Here is a 20901-nt window from a genome sequence, read left to right as displayed (position 1 = left end):
AAAGGTAAATAATTAGTTGTGTATTGGAAAAAAACAACACACTATTCTTGACTATTTCGAATAATAAAATTCATAGTAAGTAAGTCATTTTTATTTGTATAGCGTTTTTCTAGACCAGGGTCACAAAGCGTTTAAAAAATCAAAACATTATTCAATAAAGTATATCCTGTTGTGTTACCAGTTTTATCTTGATCTTTAAAGTATATACTTTATTGAATATTGTTTTGATTGTTTAAGCGCTTTGTGACCCTGGTCTGGAAAAGCGCTATACAAATAAAAATTACTTACTTACTTATTTACTATGAATTTTATTATTCGAAATAGTCAAGAATAGTTGTTTTTTTTCTCCAATACACAACTAATTATTTACCTTATACAAATAAAATTACTTACTTACTTACTTACTTTAAAGGTCAAGATAAAACTGATAACACAACAGGAGTTTACAGAAAATCAAGGAAAAGCCTGAACAAATGAAAACGTCTTAAGATGTTTCTTAAAGCATCGAATAGGGTCGAGTAAGCATCATTCCCTTAATGATACATTTTTTTTTCCAAATTACAATGGTATTTCATATTCTTCATATATAAAATGTTTTGCTTGATGCTGTTATAGTTAACTATCTTACATTCAAGATGGTAATTTAAATAGTTTTGTTTATCTATTTTCCACAACATGACCCAATGTTTTCACTGCATGAGCAGGCATGTATATGCATTAACACATCAACATCTGTTTTGATTATGACTTTTAATGTTCCTTTTGTAAAAAGGCCTTTTCTGCAGTAACGTTTCCATATATTCTCCTAAAAGATGCAGGTGGAGAACGTTTTTAGAGATATAAGATATACAAGAACACAAAGTATATCTTAATAATTCTGTCGATAGAAGACACAAAGCGTATTTCAATTAAGAAAAGACATAAAAAGGTAAATGACTTTGTGTAGTGAAAAAAAGACCAATAACTATTGTTTTTTAGAGCATTTTCTTCCTTTTTGAAGTGAAGGTACGAATAAGCATTTGTTTTATCCTTTTCTAAACCAAGCATTTCATCATGTATTTTATAATTCTAAAGCTGTGATAGTAAATGTAAATATCTAACATTGAGCATGGTCATTTAAATTAAAACTTTTAACTAGACTTTTGCTACTGTAAAGTTTCCATGTAACCCTAATAGACGCATGCAAGTGTCATACTTTCAACCAAAGCAGGAGGGCAGCATATATTTGCCTTTGCCAGCAAAGATGATCTTTTTTTCAAACTTTTTCGTGTCCCTCATTAAAAAAATAAATGAGAGACTGTCATTCACTCAAGCCTTCAACTCATTTGATTTTTAATTCATACTGTGTCTGAGGAGTGAAACCAACAAGTTGCAGTTCCAAACCAAAACTAGATTCTCAATAGTGAGTCCTAAACTCACTTGTGTTTTATTGAGCCACAAAGCAGATACTTTTTTGGTCTTTAAATGTATTAAATATCTAGTTAATTACATCATATTTATTTTTGATTCCCCCCCCAAAAAAATCCTGAACTGATTCCTGTATGATGAGAGAAAATAAAATGCCTTTGTTAAAAGATGTCTAGTATCACATACAACACATTTTTTATTCACTTATAAATGCAAATGTCAAGAGCTTGCTTGAGTAAGTAGAGGAATGCATTACACCTTCATTTGTACACATATTTACAGAAAGTTTTGACAAACTTCTACCCTGGAGAATCCACTAAAGCAATGCATAAACATTATTATTATTATATATTGTATGAAGAGATACAAGGTGCTATGGACAGGTCAATGTTCCCGACGTGGTCAAATGTCCAGAGACAACCGGAAGTGCTGTGCTTTCTGAGCGAGTTCCTTTGCAAACTCCTGAGCCTCGTGGAGCGCTTGCTTGTCAGGAAAGTGCAGGGCTGCCTTCTTCGTGGCCACAGCCAGCTGCTTCAGGAGGGCACACAGGTGGTTACTTTTAAACAGCAGGATCTGGCTGGAGCCTCTACTCTGAGCCTCCCTGCACAAGGTGTCCACCAATCTCTGGCCCACCATGATCACCAGCTTGCTTTGGGAGATGAAGTTCTCCGGTGGCTGGCCATCTCGCAGGCTGTTGACAAACCCCCCGAGGGCCTTCTGAAGAGCCCCGAAGTAGAGGCGACAGTGCTCTGACTGGGTCGCCGCGCGTTGTTCCTCTGTGTCGCCGCAGCACTGAAAATATATTGTTGTTTTTTTCAATAAGCACAGGTAGACTTCACACAAGAATCTTTGAAAATATTAAAATAGTGCATTTCTTTACCTCTGCTTTCTTTGGCGTGGTTAAAGCATTTTTTTCCTGTTCCCTTGGCACTTCCTTTTCATGCTTCTCGAAATTGGTCTTTGTCTAGAAAAGAGCAAAAGTACTTAGAAGTGTAAAAATAACATGTTTTGTGTTTTGTATTGACAACAACAGCCGTAATAATATTAAGAGAACGTTGGAGGTGGTAAATAGATCTGCAGATCACACGTTTCTTAACATATATATATATATATATATATATATAATTTATATGTCATAGTATATTCTTATATCTTATATTACAATATATTACTATAGTATATTACAATTCAAATAATTAGGTTTATCTATTTTCTACAACATTATCTAATGTTTTACTGCATGGAAATGCATAAATGTGATTTAAACTGTTTCGACTACGGGAATTTTAGGGTTCCAAAGCCTGTTTGTGCTGTTCTAAATATGAGTTGTATTCCCTGATAGACGCATATAAGTGTGATACTTCCCACCACAGCAGGAGGGCAGCATATATCTGCGTTTGCGAGGGATGTTACACTCATTAGAATTAGCCTTACTTTCTACTTTTATTACAGCTAAATTTATCAACAACAATAACTGGAAGAGTGTCATTCACTCAAACATTTAATTTCTGCGCTCACGCTCATTCTTTCTACCGCAGAAATCATTTTGCATTTAGCATCACAGTGTGTCTGAGGTTTGAAAGTTGAAGTTTCAAACTCACTCTAGAGTGTTATTGAGCCACACAGCAGACACCTTTTCTGACATTAAATGTATTTAATATCTAGTTTATCACATTATATTTCTATTATAAAGAAAAGGGTTGTATTATATTTCTTTAGTGTATTCTGTATTCTGATACTCAAAAAAAAAAATCTTTACCTGAAGCTCCACATAGTCATTGTCATCCTCCTCCTCCTCTTCTTCCTTCAACTGCTCTGTACTCTTCTTTGTCTCTTGTTCACTTGTGGAGTTTTCAACATCTGGATCTTTGGCGGAAGCTCTGAACAGAAGCTTTCCATTGGCGTTCACAATGGACACCAGACGCTTGACGTCCTCTGGCACCGTCCGAGCCACCATCACAAAGCGCTCTAGTTGGTCGGGGGTCTGCACCTCCCCGGGGTCCTGGCACAGTGTCTCCAGAGGCCATCCTGCTATGTTTAGACTGCTCACGGTCTGTTTCAGGATCACGCTGGAGTCCTCCACGATACACAGCTGCTTGCAAAGTCTGGTCTGAAGGTGGGAGTCGGTTAAACGTTGCGCATTCCCTTTAATGTCTAACGCGAAATTGACAAACTGTGTCAAAGAATGTGCGATGCCCTCGGCGGCTTGTTTAATCTCTTCCAAGTGTGTTTCCAAGTGTGTTCTGCACCTCCAGCGACTGCTGACGAAGACCATAAGTTTCGGGACGGCGCCGCTGACCGACTGCTGGAGCTCCAGAAGAACACGACAGGCCTCCTCCTGACTGAGGGTCACCTCCGGCTGAGGCTCCTGCGAAGACAGACTCATCTGCAGAGAGTCACACGAGCTGGAGGACGAGTTGGACGCCGTGCTTATTCTTTGACTCTTGCCAGAAGAAGAGGAAGAAGAAGGGCCGGCGCCGGCTTGCTTCTCCTTCTCGTTCGTCGAAGACATCTGGCTGTTTTCTGGAGTTTGGAAAGACGTGCATCCCAGGATGTTCTTCACGCGGTGCATGTGCACCCGGGCAAAGTCGTGGGTGTTGACGGAGTCTCTCCTGCACTCCAGCGGTATGTGGTCACTGAGGTGATCTCTGGAGAATTGAGGAAGGACCTCCCCTTTTGGAATATCCACACTTTCCCTTTGCGCTGAAGGATGAATACAAACCGGCACTCTGGGTAGAACTTTGGGAGGACTCTGGGATTCTGTACTGCTTGGTTTAGGAATATCGTAAAGCGAGGCATTGCCTCTTCTATCAGACCATTTGAGGGATGGTTTTCTATTGATGTTTGGAACCACATCTGTGGATCTTTGGGAAGGATTGTGTTTGTCTGGACTCGTGGGGACATCGTAGATCCACTCCTTTTTGCAGGGGATGGGAAGAGTACTGTATCGTTCACTCTTGTTCTCTTGACCCTCCGTGGCTGACGGGACAGGGATGTCGTAGTTAGGGTCTTGATGTTGAGTCGGCGGGACCGCATACATCTGTGGACACAACAACGACGGCGTTAGTTTGGATAGAATCTTTTGTTGGTCACATTTGCCGCTTACCGAGGATGTTTCCGGACTCCTGCATCCAACAGAACCAGAAGTGTCGAACCGCTTCCTCATCATTGAGACTAAAATGGTTGGGGGTTCCTTGGGCAGATTTCTTGGCATCGTTAAAGCCTAAAAATGGGAGCGTTTAGGTTCAACAAAGACACCTTATGGTCATAGATATTGTTGTAAGTCTTACTGCGTTCAGAGAGCCCTTCTTGGTTTGGTTTGGGACATCGTACACTTCTCCACCGACACGGGATGTATTGAAGAGCGAAGGCTGTGAACAAAATAAATGGGTCGTAATGTTAACTTGGAATGTTTTTCTCTGATCAAAGCAACATGCACCTCATTGACCTCATCATTAACCCATTTACAGGGACAGTGTTACTGCTGTAGGAGAACCCTAGAGAAACACTGTAAAGGTTTTCCAATTAACACAGTCTTCTAATTGTTGCCATGTTCTTGTTTGAGTACAAGTCAGCTCCAGGGAAAATGGAACTGGACTCCCCTGGAGCAGGAGAGGAAATGGTGTACATGTGGGTCTAGTTTTTTTACTTTCTACCTTTTCCTATAACTGTCGTTCAACTCGTGTCTTGTGCAGATCTGTGGCAGTATCGGCTTCTGTTTGTGGTTAAAAAGTGTCTGAAGTCTGTGTCTGTTGGTCTTTTATTGGCCTATAAAGACGCGAGCGTTGCATGCTTGTCCTCACGGAGAGGCCCTCGTCCTCATCTGCAAGCTTTTTTTCTGACAGCAGGAGTTTGAGAGCCCTGCCTTTCTGCGAGTCTACCGCACATCAGGAGAGCTGAAGCCTTATAAAAGGATAAAAAAGGACCAATACAGCAACCTTTGAATAATATTCACGTTAAAAAGAAACCAATTTTCGATCTTCACCGTTTTTGAACATCGCAACTTGAATTGTATCGTTGCTATAACTGACTATAATTGGGTGTATTAGTATATGTAACAGTTTATTTAATTATAAATTAAAAATATATGACCTTTTCATTGATGATCTCGATTAAAATGTTTACCTTATTCTCATCGCAAGCCTTCTGTTTAAATGCAACTGTTTGTGGGATATTAGTGGACGACGACGGAGTGGAAGGGACTTCATAAATGTTGTCCATCTGCTCCTCAACGTGGCCGGAGAGTCTCGACGGGATCTGATAGATGTTCGGTTCTCCGGGGTTCAGGGTTTGTTGTAAAAGCTGCAGCCTGTTAGCAGGAGCCAGTCCTTGACGTCCGTGTACCGAGCACATCCACCACCCGCTGGTGTCGGACACATGCTGCTCCACCACCGTGAGGATGTCACCTTTGCGGAAGGCCAGCTCTTCGGGGCATTCTGCCGTGTTGTCATAGAGAGCCTTGGCTAGTTTGCTCTGAAAGACAAAAAAAAGGATATAGCGCTAAATGAGTTATTTTGGTCACGGAGGAACTATGTCACTCGTTTGATGTTGAAATGTGTCTTTGAGGTTTCCTGGGATTTTTGTCTGCGTACATTATTTTCACTTTCAAGAAAGCGTTTTGTTTTAAAAAAAGATTTCGCAGAAATATATTTGACACGTATGCAACGTTATCAGTAAATTACATGTTTTTTTAATTTAATAAAATTATGGTTGGATGACTCATTTCAATAGTGTCGCCTCTCAGATGCAGTAGCCAGGAATTCACACCGTCTTCTCCTCACGGGTCATGAGTCTTTTCACTGTGTGGTTTAGTGACGTGTTTAGGGTTTTGTCATATTTAAATCCGTATTTACACATGACCTAAAACTGAAGTATAATAGATGTTATAAATAAAGGCAACTTTTTTTTAACACACACAATGAAAAAACAGCAAAAAAAACGTTGAAGCATTCTATACACAACTATAAAGTATATAAAATAAAGTCCCTTACTAATACTATTAACATAGTAAAAAGACAGTTAGTCAAATTCACTTTTTCTCAGCAGACACTATTGCCTGTAAATAAACACCTTAGTTTTGCTATAGGTATTAGGTCCGTCTTATCCACAGAGACATTTTTTTTAAAAGATACATCAGTAAAAAAAAAAAGCTCAGGTCATAGAAACATGGAATGATTGTTAGAATAAAAACGTGTGAAAAGTAAAAAAAATTACTCACATCTCGTAAAAGATTCTTATGATGAGTTTTAAGTTAACAGCAACATTTGACTGACATAATCCGGTAGACCGTAACTTCTTCAAATCATATACATACACGTTCATTTTCTGTGCAGGAGGATGTGAAAACATGTGAGGCAACATCGCGTGTGTGTGTGTGTGTGTGGAGGGGAAGCTTTAAAAAGTCCAGCGGATCATTGCAAAGTCACTGCCTCAAGCCAACATTGAATTCTTATATTCACTACTCATTTGATGTCTAAGGCCTCCTTAACCATTGTGCCATCCCAAGGGTCAAGGTGACCCGAAGGCCTTGAAATTAAATGTGTTTGTGGTATCCCTCGGCCCTGATATAACATCTTCTAGACCTGGAGAGCATCAGTCAATCTAATAAAATCATTGTAAACCTTGAATAATATGTCCTTACATGCCAAAGTGTTGAGGGTTTTCTTTGTGACCATGTCAGCTGTTGTTTGATTCAATGAAATGTTTGCTGATTGACAGCCAGGATAAATAAGGATGATGCAGCACTTGTTAGTGTTCTGACATGTGCAGGCGGACTGAACGTGCGTATGATTATATATAGCAACACGTCTCATATCAGAAATAGCTTCAGCTCCATCTGGGTGAATCCACTGCAACAAAGAGCCCTTTCACCATCAGAGACCCAAAACCTCCAGCACCTGTTGGGATGCAGGCCTGTCAGCAGACACACACACACACACACACACACGACCCCACATGCACACACACAGACACACGTCTGATCCTGCGGGTCAGGCAGCAGACATGCAAGTGAGATACGGGAGCTCAGATGACAGCAAGCGTTTCAAGCTTCCAGGACTAACATCGTCATCACTTCTCTTCGAGATGGACTTTTTTTTTTCTCTCCCTGTTGCCTGGTTTCATTTCCTCATCATGAAGGGTCACACACCAGAGAGAAGCTCTGACGTCTGCACTACTTGTGTATCTGATATGTACGGTGGTTCAGCTGTGACACTTTTGGATTCCTGCACACGCCTGCTTGTGCAGATCAGGTCCGTGGACAGCTGCCTTTGCAGCTCCAGCTCCACAGCTGCCTCAGCCTCTCCCTCCTCTCTCTGCTGCAGCCGACTCACAAACGAGTGGGACAGACACAATGTAGGGAAAAATGTAACAAAGCTGCACTTCTGTGTAAACATGAACTCTTGTCTGACCTCAGTGCTCAATGTTTATATATATATATATATTTATAAATGTAGAACAAAAAACATTTTTCCCATTTTTACACAAACACCCTTTTTTCCCTCAAAATAAACAAAAAAAAATCACTGCAAAATACAGGTGATTTGAAAAACCACTAAATAACGTTAAGAAAAATAATTCAAATTGCATTAGAAACAAGTAAACAACAAGTAATAGGATGTGAGAAAATCGCACAATACGCCGATATATTGTGAGCTTATTTTTAAAGATACCATATCCATATTCAACAGCCCTGCACTTGTTAATTCGAATTATATTATGATTATATTATATATTTTTAAATCATGTTTCTTTTATGGTTTATATTTTAATAAAGTGTGTGTAAAAAGCAAATGTTTTGATTTTATTATTTATAATTGACATTCAATTTTCAGCTTAGATAATTTAAGATAAATAATTGTACTTTAATTGTCTTGAAATAAAAGGAGTAATGAAATCCTTTGAGATCCCGACGATGACTGAGGACAAGAGGATACAGTCGACTTCAGAAGCTTTTAAAGCTGATGTTTGGATGTATTTTTGGTTTCAAACCAGCACCAAAAAAAACACAAACATTCATTCATACACTCACATCTATAGAAAAGTTAGGGTATTCAAGGCATGTATGTTTTAGAGGGTAGAGCATGCATGAAGTAGAACATATAAACTCCTCACAGAAAGGCTGTAGGTTCACTTAAGATGGAAGTTAACCCACAACCTTCTTGCTGTGAGGTGGTCCTCTGTCATATGATATTAAAGTTGGTTAATACTGCAAGATTTAACGGTAAAAAAACACATTTGTTTCTTAGTCCTTCCAATGTTAGAACAATGTAGCTGTAAATTGTTGTAAAAACAGAAGTGTCTCAGCCTCAGCAGACATTGATATGCAGCAGTAGATTGAGTTCCAATACCTTTTATTTCCTCACATATGCCAACTTTTGAAATAAGTGTTTATTTTTCAGGACATCTGCAATAAGTGTTGTAGCTGCGCTGACCATGTTCCAACCCTTCAGGTTGAAAATGTGCACAGGGGCGCTTGATTTGAACACCAGAGATTGCTGCTTGTGCCAGTATCTGGTACATGTTTGGATTATTATTAACATACAGCTATGGTTTTAATTGGAAATGTGTGTTTAAATGAAGATACTTACAAACAAACTTGAGGTTTTAGACCCAAAAATTCATTTTATTTATACCTTGATAGGAGCAGGGTTTGGTGTGTGGATCACTCAAGGAAGAAGGAGAACCTGAGCTAATTCCCAGGGTAGCTTTCTCTGACCTCTTGTCCCCTAGAAAGGCCGGGTCACAACCTAGTGTCGGGTCAACCGCCCGTCTATTTAGCGGTCAGACACATGCCAGACTCAGCACACCCATGGTGGTGGTCAGCTAATCTATCCCACCGGACTAGAACGCTCCACGGGAGGAAAAAACGTTCCCAGACGGAGCGGCAGCGGCAAATTGTTCAAGATGAAGCGGAGATAATCTCTACTCCTGAATTAAGACAGGAAGTCGAAACACAAATTTAGATTTTCCCAGAGAAAGATGGGATGGGGGAGGGGGTCCAGTATGTGTCAGATGAAAGTGGACAGTTTATGCTCAATTCATTCCATTGAAAACTGAGCAGCGAGGAGTACTGTGAGAACTGTGTCAAGGACTAATGGAGACATTCACTGAACCTTTTTTTACTATCAACATTCCGTACAGACGGCAACACGACACCCGACAACACTAATGTAAAGAACATTTGACTTCAGCGTGCAATAACAGGGGAAGGAATCCTCACAGAACTTTGTTTGGAAAAGTAGTCGGAGCTTAACGAAAAGAAGCAGAAGAAGAAAAAAAACAGTTGGGTTTAATTCAAGCAGGATCTGATTACATTCGCAGGAAACCCCACGTTGTTTTGTACCAGAAAATCCTGATTCCATGGTTTGTCTGCGAAATGAATGAGAAGAGAAGCTTAAGAAAATTGTTTTTGTTGGTAAATGCAATTTTATATTTCACTACAACCACCACAATTGTAAATACACGCAAAGTAAATATCTCTCGATTTATCTTGTCACAGTCTTAAAATGTATGTTATCGTTATGGTATTAAACACTCTAACCCAAATAGAAAACAGTTATTATATTTATTTGGGTCATGATAAGTTGCTATTATAGAACTAGTTGATCTATAAACTACAATATTATAGTAGCATGACATTTAGGTGATAATAGGCAAACAAACCTTGTTGTAAATATGCTCAATAAATCACATTTATTGTACACAAAAGTTATTTACAGTTAAGGGCCATATTTTTGCTGATATAAATAAAAACATATTATTAAAAAACTCATGAAGAACATCAGTCGAAATTGTCTTACTTTGTTATCTCAGGATCAAGATGACCCCGAGGCCCAAAAACAAATGTCTTCCACCTTGATTCGGAGACGAGAAAAGGGATACCACAGACACGTTTGTTTTCGGGCCTCTAGGTCTCCTGGACCCTGAGATAACACAGGGGTTAAACATTTGTCAACAGCAAGTATCTTGTCCCGATGAAGAGAAATCAACTGGAGTAGTTTCATCTGAATACACAAATACAGTTTATAAAGTCCTATCTCTCCACTGTCACTCAAAATTGATGTGAGGTTATGATTTTAAAGGAACCTCTGCGTGGTTTTTACATTTGCGGCTGACCAGTTGAGGACTTCCGTGCATCTACACAGGAACGACAAACCTAACTGTTCGAGATAAACACTTGAAAAAACTGTTTAGGTTGCGGCAGATTTTCTGCTTCATTTTGGAGTTTTTCCTGCACATGGTGGATCAGCACGAGTGGACCATATCAGGTGGCTGCAGGATCATGACTGCAGAGTGGCAGGAAGTGACCACACAGTTATTTATATACTGAATTTACACTTCCTCAAATTGTTTGTCTCTTTTAAGCGTCAACAACGATGGCCTTTTTCTACAACCACTGGGGTTCTTTTACAACCACTGGGGTTCTTGACAAATCCACAATTATTAAAAACATCTTGCACTGGATGGCAGAACGATCTAAGAGTTACGACTGCGATATAATTGTAGATATTTTCTCTCTATAAGAACTATACGATAAGTATATACTAAAACTGATCAAACTGTGGAGAATTAGATGGTTTGCTAGGACTGAACTTATCCCTCTATAGTTATTACAATTTAATTCTTCAACTTGGAGTGTTGTTTTAAAGCTTTTCGTACTGAGACATTTTTAAAAAGAAGTACCGCCATATATGGCCTGTGAGTAGTTGCAAAAAAGGAGTGCATGTAAGTAAGTAAGTAAGTAAGTAGGGATTATTTGTAAAGCGCCTTTCTAGACCAGGGTCACAAAGCGCTTTAACAATCAAGAACAATACACATTTAAAACTATGTACTATAAAAAGTCAGTATCAAAAGCCAGTCCCAGAAAATCAGGAAAAATCCTGCATAAATAAGAATGTCTTAAGATGTTTCTTGAAGGAGTCAGTAGATCCATCAAACACAGAGGGAGAGGAAGATTGTTCCAAAGCTTAGGAGCAACAGCCTGGAAGGATTGCTCTTCTGCGGAGTCCCTCAAGGCTCTGTTTTGGGTCCTTTATTATTTTTGCTGTACTTGATTCCCCTCGGAAAAATCATTCAGAGATTCCCAGATGTTTCTCATTATATTTTTGCACGTGACCATCAGGGTGTAGATAAGTAATGTTAGCAGAATTTAGGTTTTAATCCCAAATCTAGTACTATAAACTTTAGGTAAATGCCTAGATCTGCTTGTTCTTTCGGTAGTATCACAATCTACTCTGCAAAGAAAGTGTGAGGCAGTACGCTTCACATCATGTCTAGAGATTTAATCCTATGATAACAACACGAAAAGAAAGAAAGTAGCAACAGACGTTTCGATGAACGGAAGGAACCAAACGTAATCCTTCAGAGATTTGAACTATAATTCTTGTCCATTCCAGAAAAACATGCACAAGACATGATTGATTGATAATGGCCATTTTTGGACGACTTCCTCAGGCCTCAGCAGAACTGACAAATATCAGATGTGAGTTTGTGTGAGGCGGATCATCCCCTCGGAGTCTTCTCCTGGATGTCTACTGCAGATGGTGAAAGCAGACGCTACACAAGAAATCTACCAAAAAAAACAAAAAAATCATCCCAATGTTTGAAGAGACTTCCTGTCACATGACGACGACACATGCATTTTCTCATTTATTTTTGTAATTATATATATTAACATTACTGTTATTGGACTATCAAGAGAGTTTCATACATAAACTAGTTCTGTTCTGAGAGTTTCAAGTTCTACTTAGAAGTTTCATTTATGTCTGACAGATACATATATGCAAGAATACAATCAAGGATTGACATATATGGTACTGTGCCTGCTTTTATTTTGAAGGATATGTGCTATTTAGTCCATATATGCATCAGGTTGACTGATGGAAAACATAAAGGATGTACAGATAAACAACTTTAATGTGATATTATGTCACTTTTAATATGTGATTGTGAAAACTTTCAATTCCTCAAGTGACTCCCTTTAAAACCAGTGTAATTACAGATGATAATGGATGTTATTATCATCATGTTGCCATTAATGATATGATCAAATCTAAGATCATTGATAAACATGGTAGTTACTGATCCTTTAAGGCTAGTTTAGTCCGACCCTCGTAAAGTTGTGTGTGTCGAGAATCAGGATCAGACCTCTCAGGTTACAGAGCCAGGGGGGCACTCTCTCTGTCTGTGTGTGAGTGTGTGTGTGAGTGTGTGAGCTGACACAGCAGAGAACACAGCACACAACCCAAAACTTTACTTGAGAAGGAATCAAACATTCATTTGCAAGAGAAGCAGCTGCTGCAGGACTCACCATGATCCTGGTCTAGAAGTTGTGTCCTCACGTTCCTCACAAGGTCTGCCCAGGGAAAGTTCCCACCATGTATGTGTCTCAGGTGAGGTTTTTTTGTGAATGGCTCAAGTACTCATCCGTCTGCCCAACATATTGTCTGTGCTGTCACCAGGAGGTGACTGTTTCACTCTCTGGGCGGAGCCTGTCAGCTCTGTCTGAGCAGACTCCTGATCCTCATTGGCTAGATACCCCCCCTCTTCCCACTGCCCCAAAACAAACCTATTCTCCTCCCCCTGAATGTCTACGTTGAAGAAAATGATGAAAACAATGTTCAAAATACTGTAATGAAATGGGATCAAGATCCAAGTTAAAAATCATAGTCAAGTGTGCAGCATGACAAGGAAATTAAGAGGGTAATAGAGTGAGACAAACAAGTTTGTTTGAGGAAATATGCTCATACATTAAAAAAAAAAAAGCCAATAGATAAAGGATAGGAAATAAGATGAGTTACAAAATCAGATTGTATTTATGGAAAGAGGGAGGATTAAGTTGAGTTGGGAAGAAAAAAGTAGAATCAAGATTTGTTACCGAAGAAACATTTGATATTTTTGAGTTACCGTTGCTAATTTAAATCATGTAGGAAACATTTGATTTATATTTTAGAGTTTACTGCGACTCTACAACTATTATTTGAAGTGAAAAATATAGTTAATGCTGGTTATATAGAACTTTAAACTGACTTAATTTGACATGTATTAAGGTATGTCATTTGGTATTTTGCGCCCTTATTTCAGGGAGGAGGTAAGAATTGTATGGTTTTTTTCTTAATGAGGTGAAAAATAAAACAAAGAAAGGTCAGGTCAGGTCAGGAGTCCTTTCAGGGGATAACTTCTCGGCAGGAAGTTGTTCAAATATGACAAATAAACACATCAGAGGTTTATCAGTTTATTTAAAAACAACTGGACTATAAAAGTGAGGCATCAAGAAACAAACTTTGAAACTTAAGATCACAACATTTGGAAACATTTTCCCACCCGATGCATTACAGCACGAGGAACTTGAATCAACGAAAAAAGTCACAGGATGTGAGGCTCAGTGAAATTCTGGTTGGGGCGTCCGGGTCGGTCAGTCTGTGGTCGTGCGGCGGTACCAGAATCGAGCCCTGAAGTCGTCACTGCAGGTCATGAAGCCAGGGTTGGTGGGCGAGTGCACGATGCAGCGCACAATGTTGTTATGACCCAGGGACAGCAAGTTCTTCCTCTCGGCCGTGCGAGAGTCCCAGCAACACAAGCTGATGGTTCGCTCGTCCGGCAGCAGCACGTAGTCCTCCGTGTGGTTGAACACGCCTTGTGTCCGGTGCATCTGACGCCCGCTCAGCCCGGCTCCTGAGGAAGAGGAGAAGATCTTCAGCCAATTTTTTTTTACCATAATGGACAGTTAACTTCATTCCTTTTTAGAGGCTCAACACAAGTAAAACATTTAAAAACTCAAATTTAAAGCAGTATATTACCATATAATCACATCATATGTAATTGGTTATTATAAATTCCTGGACTGTACACGTGTGGATCCAGGGTCACCTATGAAATCTACGACTGTACCCCAGCTGTACTTCATAAATTCTACACCCGATAGTAGACAAGTCCAAGGTCGACAATAACGAATTCGACCACAAAAAGACTTGCTTCAGGGTCCCTTAATGAGTTACACTCCATTTATCCCTTGTGTTATCTCAGATCTAAGGTTCGCCATGACACAAATACAACACAAGGGATACTTCAAAGACATTTGTTTCCCTGCCCTTGGGTTACCTTGGCACTGAGAACGCAAGGGTTATACAATGGCCTGAATAACTGAATGGATGGATGTACACCAGAAACTACACACTACTGTGCACTTGCAGCATAAAGGGAAATTAAGAATAAAACAAGTGAAGATGGTGCCTGAACACCAGGTTTTACATTACAATGAGTTAATGCTCACAAGTGCCACCTGGTGGACGAAACAGCAGCTATTCCATTTATATTTATAAAAATGTAAAAATTAAACATGACTCACTTATAATGAACACAAGACTTGTCATAGCTAAATTTAAGCATTTATTAAACAAAAAACTGAACACATGGATGCGACTGAATGTCACAAGAGATGACAAAAATTCCCCTCAAAACCACAATTTCAACAGTTACCAAAGCAGCAGTGGTGTGAGCGCACACTTCCTGTTCAGCAGAAGAAGACAGGTATGAGGTAGCCCAGCATTTTCAAGAATCATATTTTATTATTAATCATATAAATCTGTAGATGCCTTCATGATCATCTGTGTTAGATGAATATATAATATAGTCGGCACTTAGACGCTGAACACTAAAGAGGCATGCATGTTAAATTCTAAGTTTGCACTTTTGGTCCATAGTTATATTAGTGTAATCTTATTTAATGTTTCTGATGAAACAGTGCCTACTTGTGACCCTGGTCTAGAAAGGCGCTATAAAAATAACCCTTCTTTTTCTTCTACTACTAGATGACTCACTCTCTGCTTTATAATATTTGGCTCTGTTAACTAATTCAAATAACCAGCTTCAAAATTAGAGTGCCATCTAGTGGCAAGAGGTGGTGATGATGCACCAAGAAAGGCCTGCATGATATGAGCAATTAAGTTAAACGTGTGAAGGCACCGTTCAATATTGCTATAAATAGAAAAGGTTTTCCTACTTATCAGATTTGTTTTTCCTTAATACATTTTATACTGTAATATTATCCCAAGCACTGAATAGCTGATGAAAAACAAGTATTACAAGAAAAGATTGACCTAATCCCACTAGTTACCATGAACTACAAGGAAGGAAAAAATGTCTGAAGATGTCAGCATGGTGAACCAATGTTCTTGCAGGTCCATCACGGCACAGTGGTATGTGGATCATCCAATATTGATGAAAATGCAAAGATCTTGCAGTCCTATTCAAATCTAATGAGAGATTGCATATGTTTCAAATCCAGGCTGTATTAATTCATAGTAATAATGGAGGGTCAAAGACACACTTGACCAATAATTCTGCAATCAGTGCATGTATATGTGGTTGTCCATGTTCATAATGATCCACATTTAACAAATGCACTGGCAAAGACCATTCCAAAATTCCTTACCTGTGTATTTGACGAGCGTCCGGCCTGTAGAGATTTCCCAAAGCTTCACCACCGAGTCTTTGCCACTGGACAGGACGTACTTGGAGTTTTTGGAGAAGATGGCCGAGCAGACCTCGGCTCCGTCGTGGGCCTTCTCGAAGGTGGTGACGCAGCGGTTGGAGACTCCATCCCAGAGCTTGATGCTGCCGTCTTTGCTGCACGACACGTACGTGTTGGCGGAGGGGTTGTAGCTGACGCTGCTGACCGTGTCGGTGTGCTGGTCCGAGGGGTTGCAGCACACGAAGCACTGGAAGGTGTTGACGTCATAGAGGCGCAGGGTGGGATGCTGTGTTCCCACCAGAAGGAAGTCACCGGATGGATGGAAGGAGATGGAACGCAGCATCTCAGCTTCCTGGTAGGGAACAAAATATTTTAAATGATCATACCTTTGCTCTGTAATAGAGGAAGCAGAAAAAAAATACTATTTTAAAATGACTATTGAATATGTGACACTACAAGTTGGTGCTGTGACAATGAGAGCAGCATCCATTTTTGTAGTCAATTGTGCCAAGACAGTAAGTAAGTAAATGCTTAAAGGGTCTTTTGAACTTTAAAATATGTTTACTTTGTCCAAAAAATTAATTAAAATATATGTGAAATAAAATGCATTTCCATTATTAAAAGAATTTGGTTGTGTCATGTTCACTCAGTATTATTTTGGCGCCAGTTGCCAAATACATCACTGAATCATCAGCCTACATACTATTATTCATAATCGTTCAATCTAGATGAGATTAAGAGCCATGCCTTTTGTCAACTGAGGGAGAATACATGTTTAATAAAATAAAGTTTAAAAAATAAAAATGGAAATGTTAGTTCTTTCAATTCACAGAACAACCAAAATTAGACATTAAAATGAAGAAACTCACCTGGACATATTTAAAAGCTCGTTTCGCAGAAGGCTTCGAGTAGTCAAACAGTTTGAGGGTGTAATCTCTGGAGCCCGATGCTAAGATCTGCTCCGTGGGATGGAAGGACAAGCAGGTGACTTCGTCGACATGGTCGTAAAGTGTTCGGATCACCGGATGATTCTCCATGTTTTGCTGAGCCGTCTCATTCATCATTATCTGACGAAGGAAGGAAAACGAATATAAAAAATCACAATCAAAACATTCTGTTGTTTGATAAAATTGATATTAACAGTGTAGTTCTCACCTCTATCGGCATGGCACTTTTAGCCAACATGCGCTCAGTGTCCAGGATCTTGATGGACGCGTCAGCAGAGCCAGTTGCGATCAGCTGACCATCACGACTGTACGTGGCAACTCGACACGGACCCTTGTGAGAAGTGACGTAACAGGTCTCGTACTCTGAAGCCTCCGGCGACATGGTCTGCACATCTGCGTCGAACTCCAAGTCAATTCCAATTCCTGGAGCGACAGTATCCGATCGCCCGATAGCGTACTGGACAGCACTGTCGTCATTTTCCATCCCTGAGAGAGTGACGAAAGAGAAAAATGTCAAACCAGAAATATGGGAACAATCTGATTGATATTCTTTTGACTTCAAGTAAGAGTGTAGATCAGGGGTGATCAATATATTTTCATAATTATATACCAATTATAAGCTGCGTTACAAGGAAAGAGCGAGGATTAAGTTGTGTTGTGACTGAAACCTTACCACAATATTTGATGTTTTTTAGCTCCTGTTGCCAATTTTTAAATTATGTAGAAAACATTTCATTCGCTCAATTTGCTTATATTTTGTTATTATTTGTTTATTGCAACTATATTACTACAACTAGCATTTGAAATGTAAAACTATAGTTAATGGTGGTTTTGTAGAACTTTAAACTAACTTAATTCAACAAATGTATTAAGTATGTAAAAAGTACTTTTGTTCTTCGATTTGGTGGAGGAAGCAAAAATTGTATGCGTTTTTTTTTCTTAATGAGGTGAAAAAACAACAATAAAAGCAGGTACATGGGACATAAAATGACGACGATGAAAGAGTACGGATTTACATTAAATACAATTATTAAAAGATAAACTTTGCTGTCAGAAATAATTGTTACTTTTACTTTGACCTTAAGAGGGCCGCATATAAAGAGTCAAAGTTCCTCAGGGCCACACTTTTCCCAGGTCTGGTTTTTGTTTATACAATATTTCATCATCATGCGTTTCTGTCTTCTCGCCTGGACTATTGTAAAAGTTGATTTCCTTGTCTTAACAAGAAGGAGCCGTCTCGTCTGCAGTTGATTCAGAAAATCTGCAGCGAGAATTCTGACCTGCTCTAGTAGAAGAACTCACATTTCTCCGATCCTTAAAACTCTTCACTGGCTTCCAGTTTCTTTCAGGATCAACTTTAAAATTCTGATTCTTACTTTCAGATCTATTCATGGTCAGGCTCCTCCTTACATCAGTGATCTGATCCAGCCTTACACCCCAGCTCGGGTTCTGAGGTCTGTGGATCAGAATCTACTGATGGTTCCACGCACACGGTTCAGGACCAGAGGAGAGAAATCCTTCCAGGCTGTTGCTCCTAAGCTTTGGAACGATTTTGCGCTTGATGATCTACCGACTCCTTTAAGAAACATCTTAAGACGTTTTAATTCGTGCAGGCTTTTCCTTGACTTTCTGGGACTCCTGTGTTGTTGTCAGTGTTATCTTGACCTATAAAGTATATATTTAATTGAATATTGCTTTGATTATTTAAGCGCTTTGTGACCCTGGTCTGGAAAAGCGCTATATAAATACAAATTACTTACTTACTTAGTTTAACACAAACGTCAACACAAAAAATGAATTGAAAGCTGTACGAAGAAAAGTTCTGATCCAAATGTTTACAGAGAGCAGTGAAGAAGTTCGGTCACTACCTGACCACACCTGCACAAGCTTACCTATCTTGGCCAGCTGCATCAGCTGTTCAGAAGGAGACACCACGTTCTGAGGCTTCACCTCGTTGATGAGAGTGTTGGCGATGCTGTTGTATCCATCGTAGAGCAGCTGCCCAATGATCAGCCTGTAAAGTTGCTGGCGGTCCTTGAGGGTTGGTTTGGGGCGAAACATGACCGAAAGCGAAAAGCAAACCTCTTATCCTACAAGAGAAAGTACAAAAGGTTTAAGTGTTATGATTTAACGTGTAGCAAGAAACGCGAGTAGCTAAAGAAGCTAAACAACAAAAATGCTAATGAATGAAATGTAGCTAATTCCGCTAGCTTGCTTTTATTTTTATACATTTCTTCATAACGAATACATATTTTTTCAAGTGTTTTTAAGTACATGTGTGCAGTTAAAACGCGACCAAGAAAAACAGATATTTAACTTGGAATGAGGATAGAAAGCTCACCCTGTGAAAACTTTAAACGCTGCACAGAGAATCGAATGTGTCGCTGCTGCGTGTAACGACGCGCTCGCTGACGTCATGACGCTAACCGTAGAAGAAGAAAGTCACATGATCACATCACGTGTTAGTCTCAGCCATTAAAAATCTCTACAGCATCCAAGAGTTTTAAAGTCGTTTCTCTGTCATTATCAACGCATTATTAATGAAATTAATAATCTTCTATGGCTTAAATAATATTGTTTGAATATTGGAACCCGGGAAGGATTGAATCCCGCAGCTTTTTACAATGTTTTTCCTAGACTGCAGTTGTTCTACACTGCATTGTTACAGTTATAATTATCTTTAAAATATATACTTTATTGAATATTGTTTTGATTGTTTAAGCGTTTTGTGACCCTGGTCTGGAAAAGCGCTATACAAATAAAAATTACTTACTTACTTACTTATAATTATGATAATGTTAAAATTAACCTTATTGTTACTTTCCAAATGGTTTGTTACATACCCTTTTTCGGTTTTTATTTCCAAGTCACTTGTACCTTTCTAAATAAAAGATACACAGATTACAGGAGGAAAAAAAAGTGTAATAATAAAATCCCATTAACATTTTTAACTTTTACCATTAAATGCAAGGGTCTAACAAAGGTCTGGAAGCTTTTTTTTAAAATTTTTCCTTCTTTCTTTTTTTTGAGGAGGAGATAGTTTAACAAACTACTACATCAAATATTAATCAGGGATTCCCAGAGAGTTTGACTTGAGAAATTCAGTCTAAAACTGAGAAATCATTTTAACATCATGCATTTTTTAATTATTTGTCCTATCTTTTGTTTTCTTGTTTTTACCATCAATAATTTACAATCTGGCGCGGTGGTTAGCACAATCGACTCACAGCAGGAAGGTTGGAGGTTCACTACCAGGTCCAAAGGGAGTTTTAAGTCTGGAGTTTGTATGTTCCCCACATGTTGCGTTGGTTTACTCCGGTCACTCCGGTTTCCTCCCACAGTCCAAAAACATACAGAGGTTGATTGGGAACTTGGGGAAATTGTCCATAGGTATGAGTGTGTAAGTTAGTAAGTAATTAATATTTTTTATTGCGCTTTTTAAAGACCAGGGTCACAAAGCGCTTAAACAATCAAAACAATATTCAATAAAATATATGCTTTAAAGGTCAAGATAACACTGAGAACAACACAAGAGTTCCAGAAAATCATGGAAAAGCCTGAACAAATAAAAATGTCTTAAGATGTTTCTTGAAGGAGTCAGTAGATCATCAAACACAGAGGGAGAGGAAGATCGTTCCAAAGCTTAGGAGCAACAGCCTGAAAAGATTTCTCTCCTCTGGTCCTGAGCCGTGTGCGTGGAACCATAAGTAGATTCTGATCCACAGACCTCAGAGCCAGAGCTGGGGTGTAAGGCTGGATCAGATCACTGATGTAAGGAGGAGTCTGACCATGAATAGATCTGAAAGTAAGAACTATACCTTAATCTAACATTTAACACCAATCCAAAAAGATCCACTTCACAAACTATACCTTGTTTCACTTTCCCCAAGATCAAAACACCATCAGATGTCTGTTACAGAGAATGCTTGCGTTTATAGTGAAAATAAAACACTTAGTCTTCAGTGATTTTTATTTGGAATACAAGCCCCTATCTACTCAGCAAACACCTACTCACAGTGTCGGTTTCTACTTCCCAAAGGGTGGTTTATCAGTTCGGATGCCAGCCAACAGACC

General features: G+C 39.1%; 2 protein-coding genes across 2 annotated transcripts; both read right to left on the bottom strand.

Annotated features, from left to right (window-relative positions):
- Positions 1 to 1583: 1583 nt before the first annotated feature.
- On the bottom strand, positions 1584 to 12840 carry cass4 (Cas scaffold protein family member 4). The gene is made up of 7 exons (XM_087800748.1): positions 12719 to 12840; positions 5533 to 5880; positions 4698 to 4778; positions 4514 to 4630; positions 3167 to 4447; positions 2288 to 2371; positions 1584 to 2199 (listed from the first exon to the last, which is right to left on the bottom strand). The coding sequence occupies exons 1-7, from the start codon at positions 12719 to 12721 to the stop codon at positions 1810 to 1812; spliced, it is 2304 nt and encodes a 767-aa protein (XP_087656874.1). The 5' UTR covers positions 12722 to 12840; the 3' UTR covers positions 1584 to 1809.
- Positions 12841 to 13628: 788 nt separating this feature from the next.
- cstf1 (cleavage stimulation factor, 3' pre-RNA, subunit 1) lies at positions 13629 to 19229 on the bottom strand. The gene is made up of 6 exons (XM_087801441.1): positions 19169 to 19229; positions 18720 to 18917; positions 17036 to 17313; positions 16750 to 16947; positions 15842 to 16232; positions 13629 to 14082 (listed from the first exon to the last, which is right to left on the bottom strand). Exons 2-6 carry the CDS (start codon positions 18886 to 18888, stop codon positions 13823 to 13825), a joined length of 1296 nt encoding a protein of 431 aa, XP_087657567.1. The 5' UTR covers positions 18889 to 18917; positions 19169 to 19229; the 3' UTR covers positions 13629 to 13822.
- Between the last annotated feature and the right edge of the window lie 1672 nt (positions 19230 to 20901).

Source organism: Callionymus lyra, chromosome 10 (assembly GCF_982586985.1).
Source record: "Callionymus lyra chromosome 10, fCalLyr1.hap1.1, whole genome shotgun sequence".
Classification (NCBI taxonomy): domain Eukaryota; kingdom Metazoa; phylum Chordata; class Actinopteri; order Syngnathiformes; family Callionymidae; genus Callionymus; species Callionymus lyra.
Note: the sequence above shows the minus strand (reverse complement) of the source record. Positions and strands in the feature narration are given on the sequence as shown.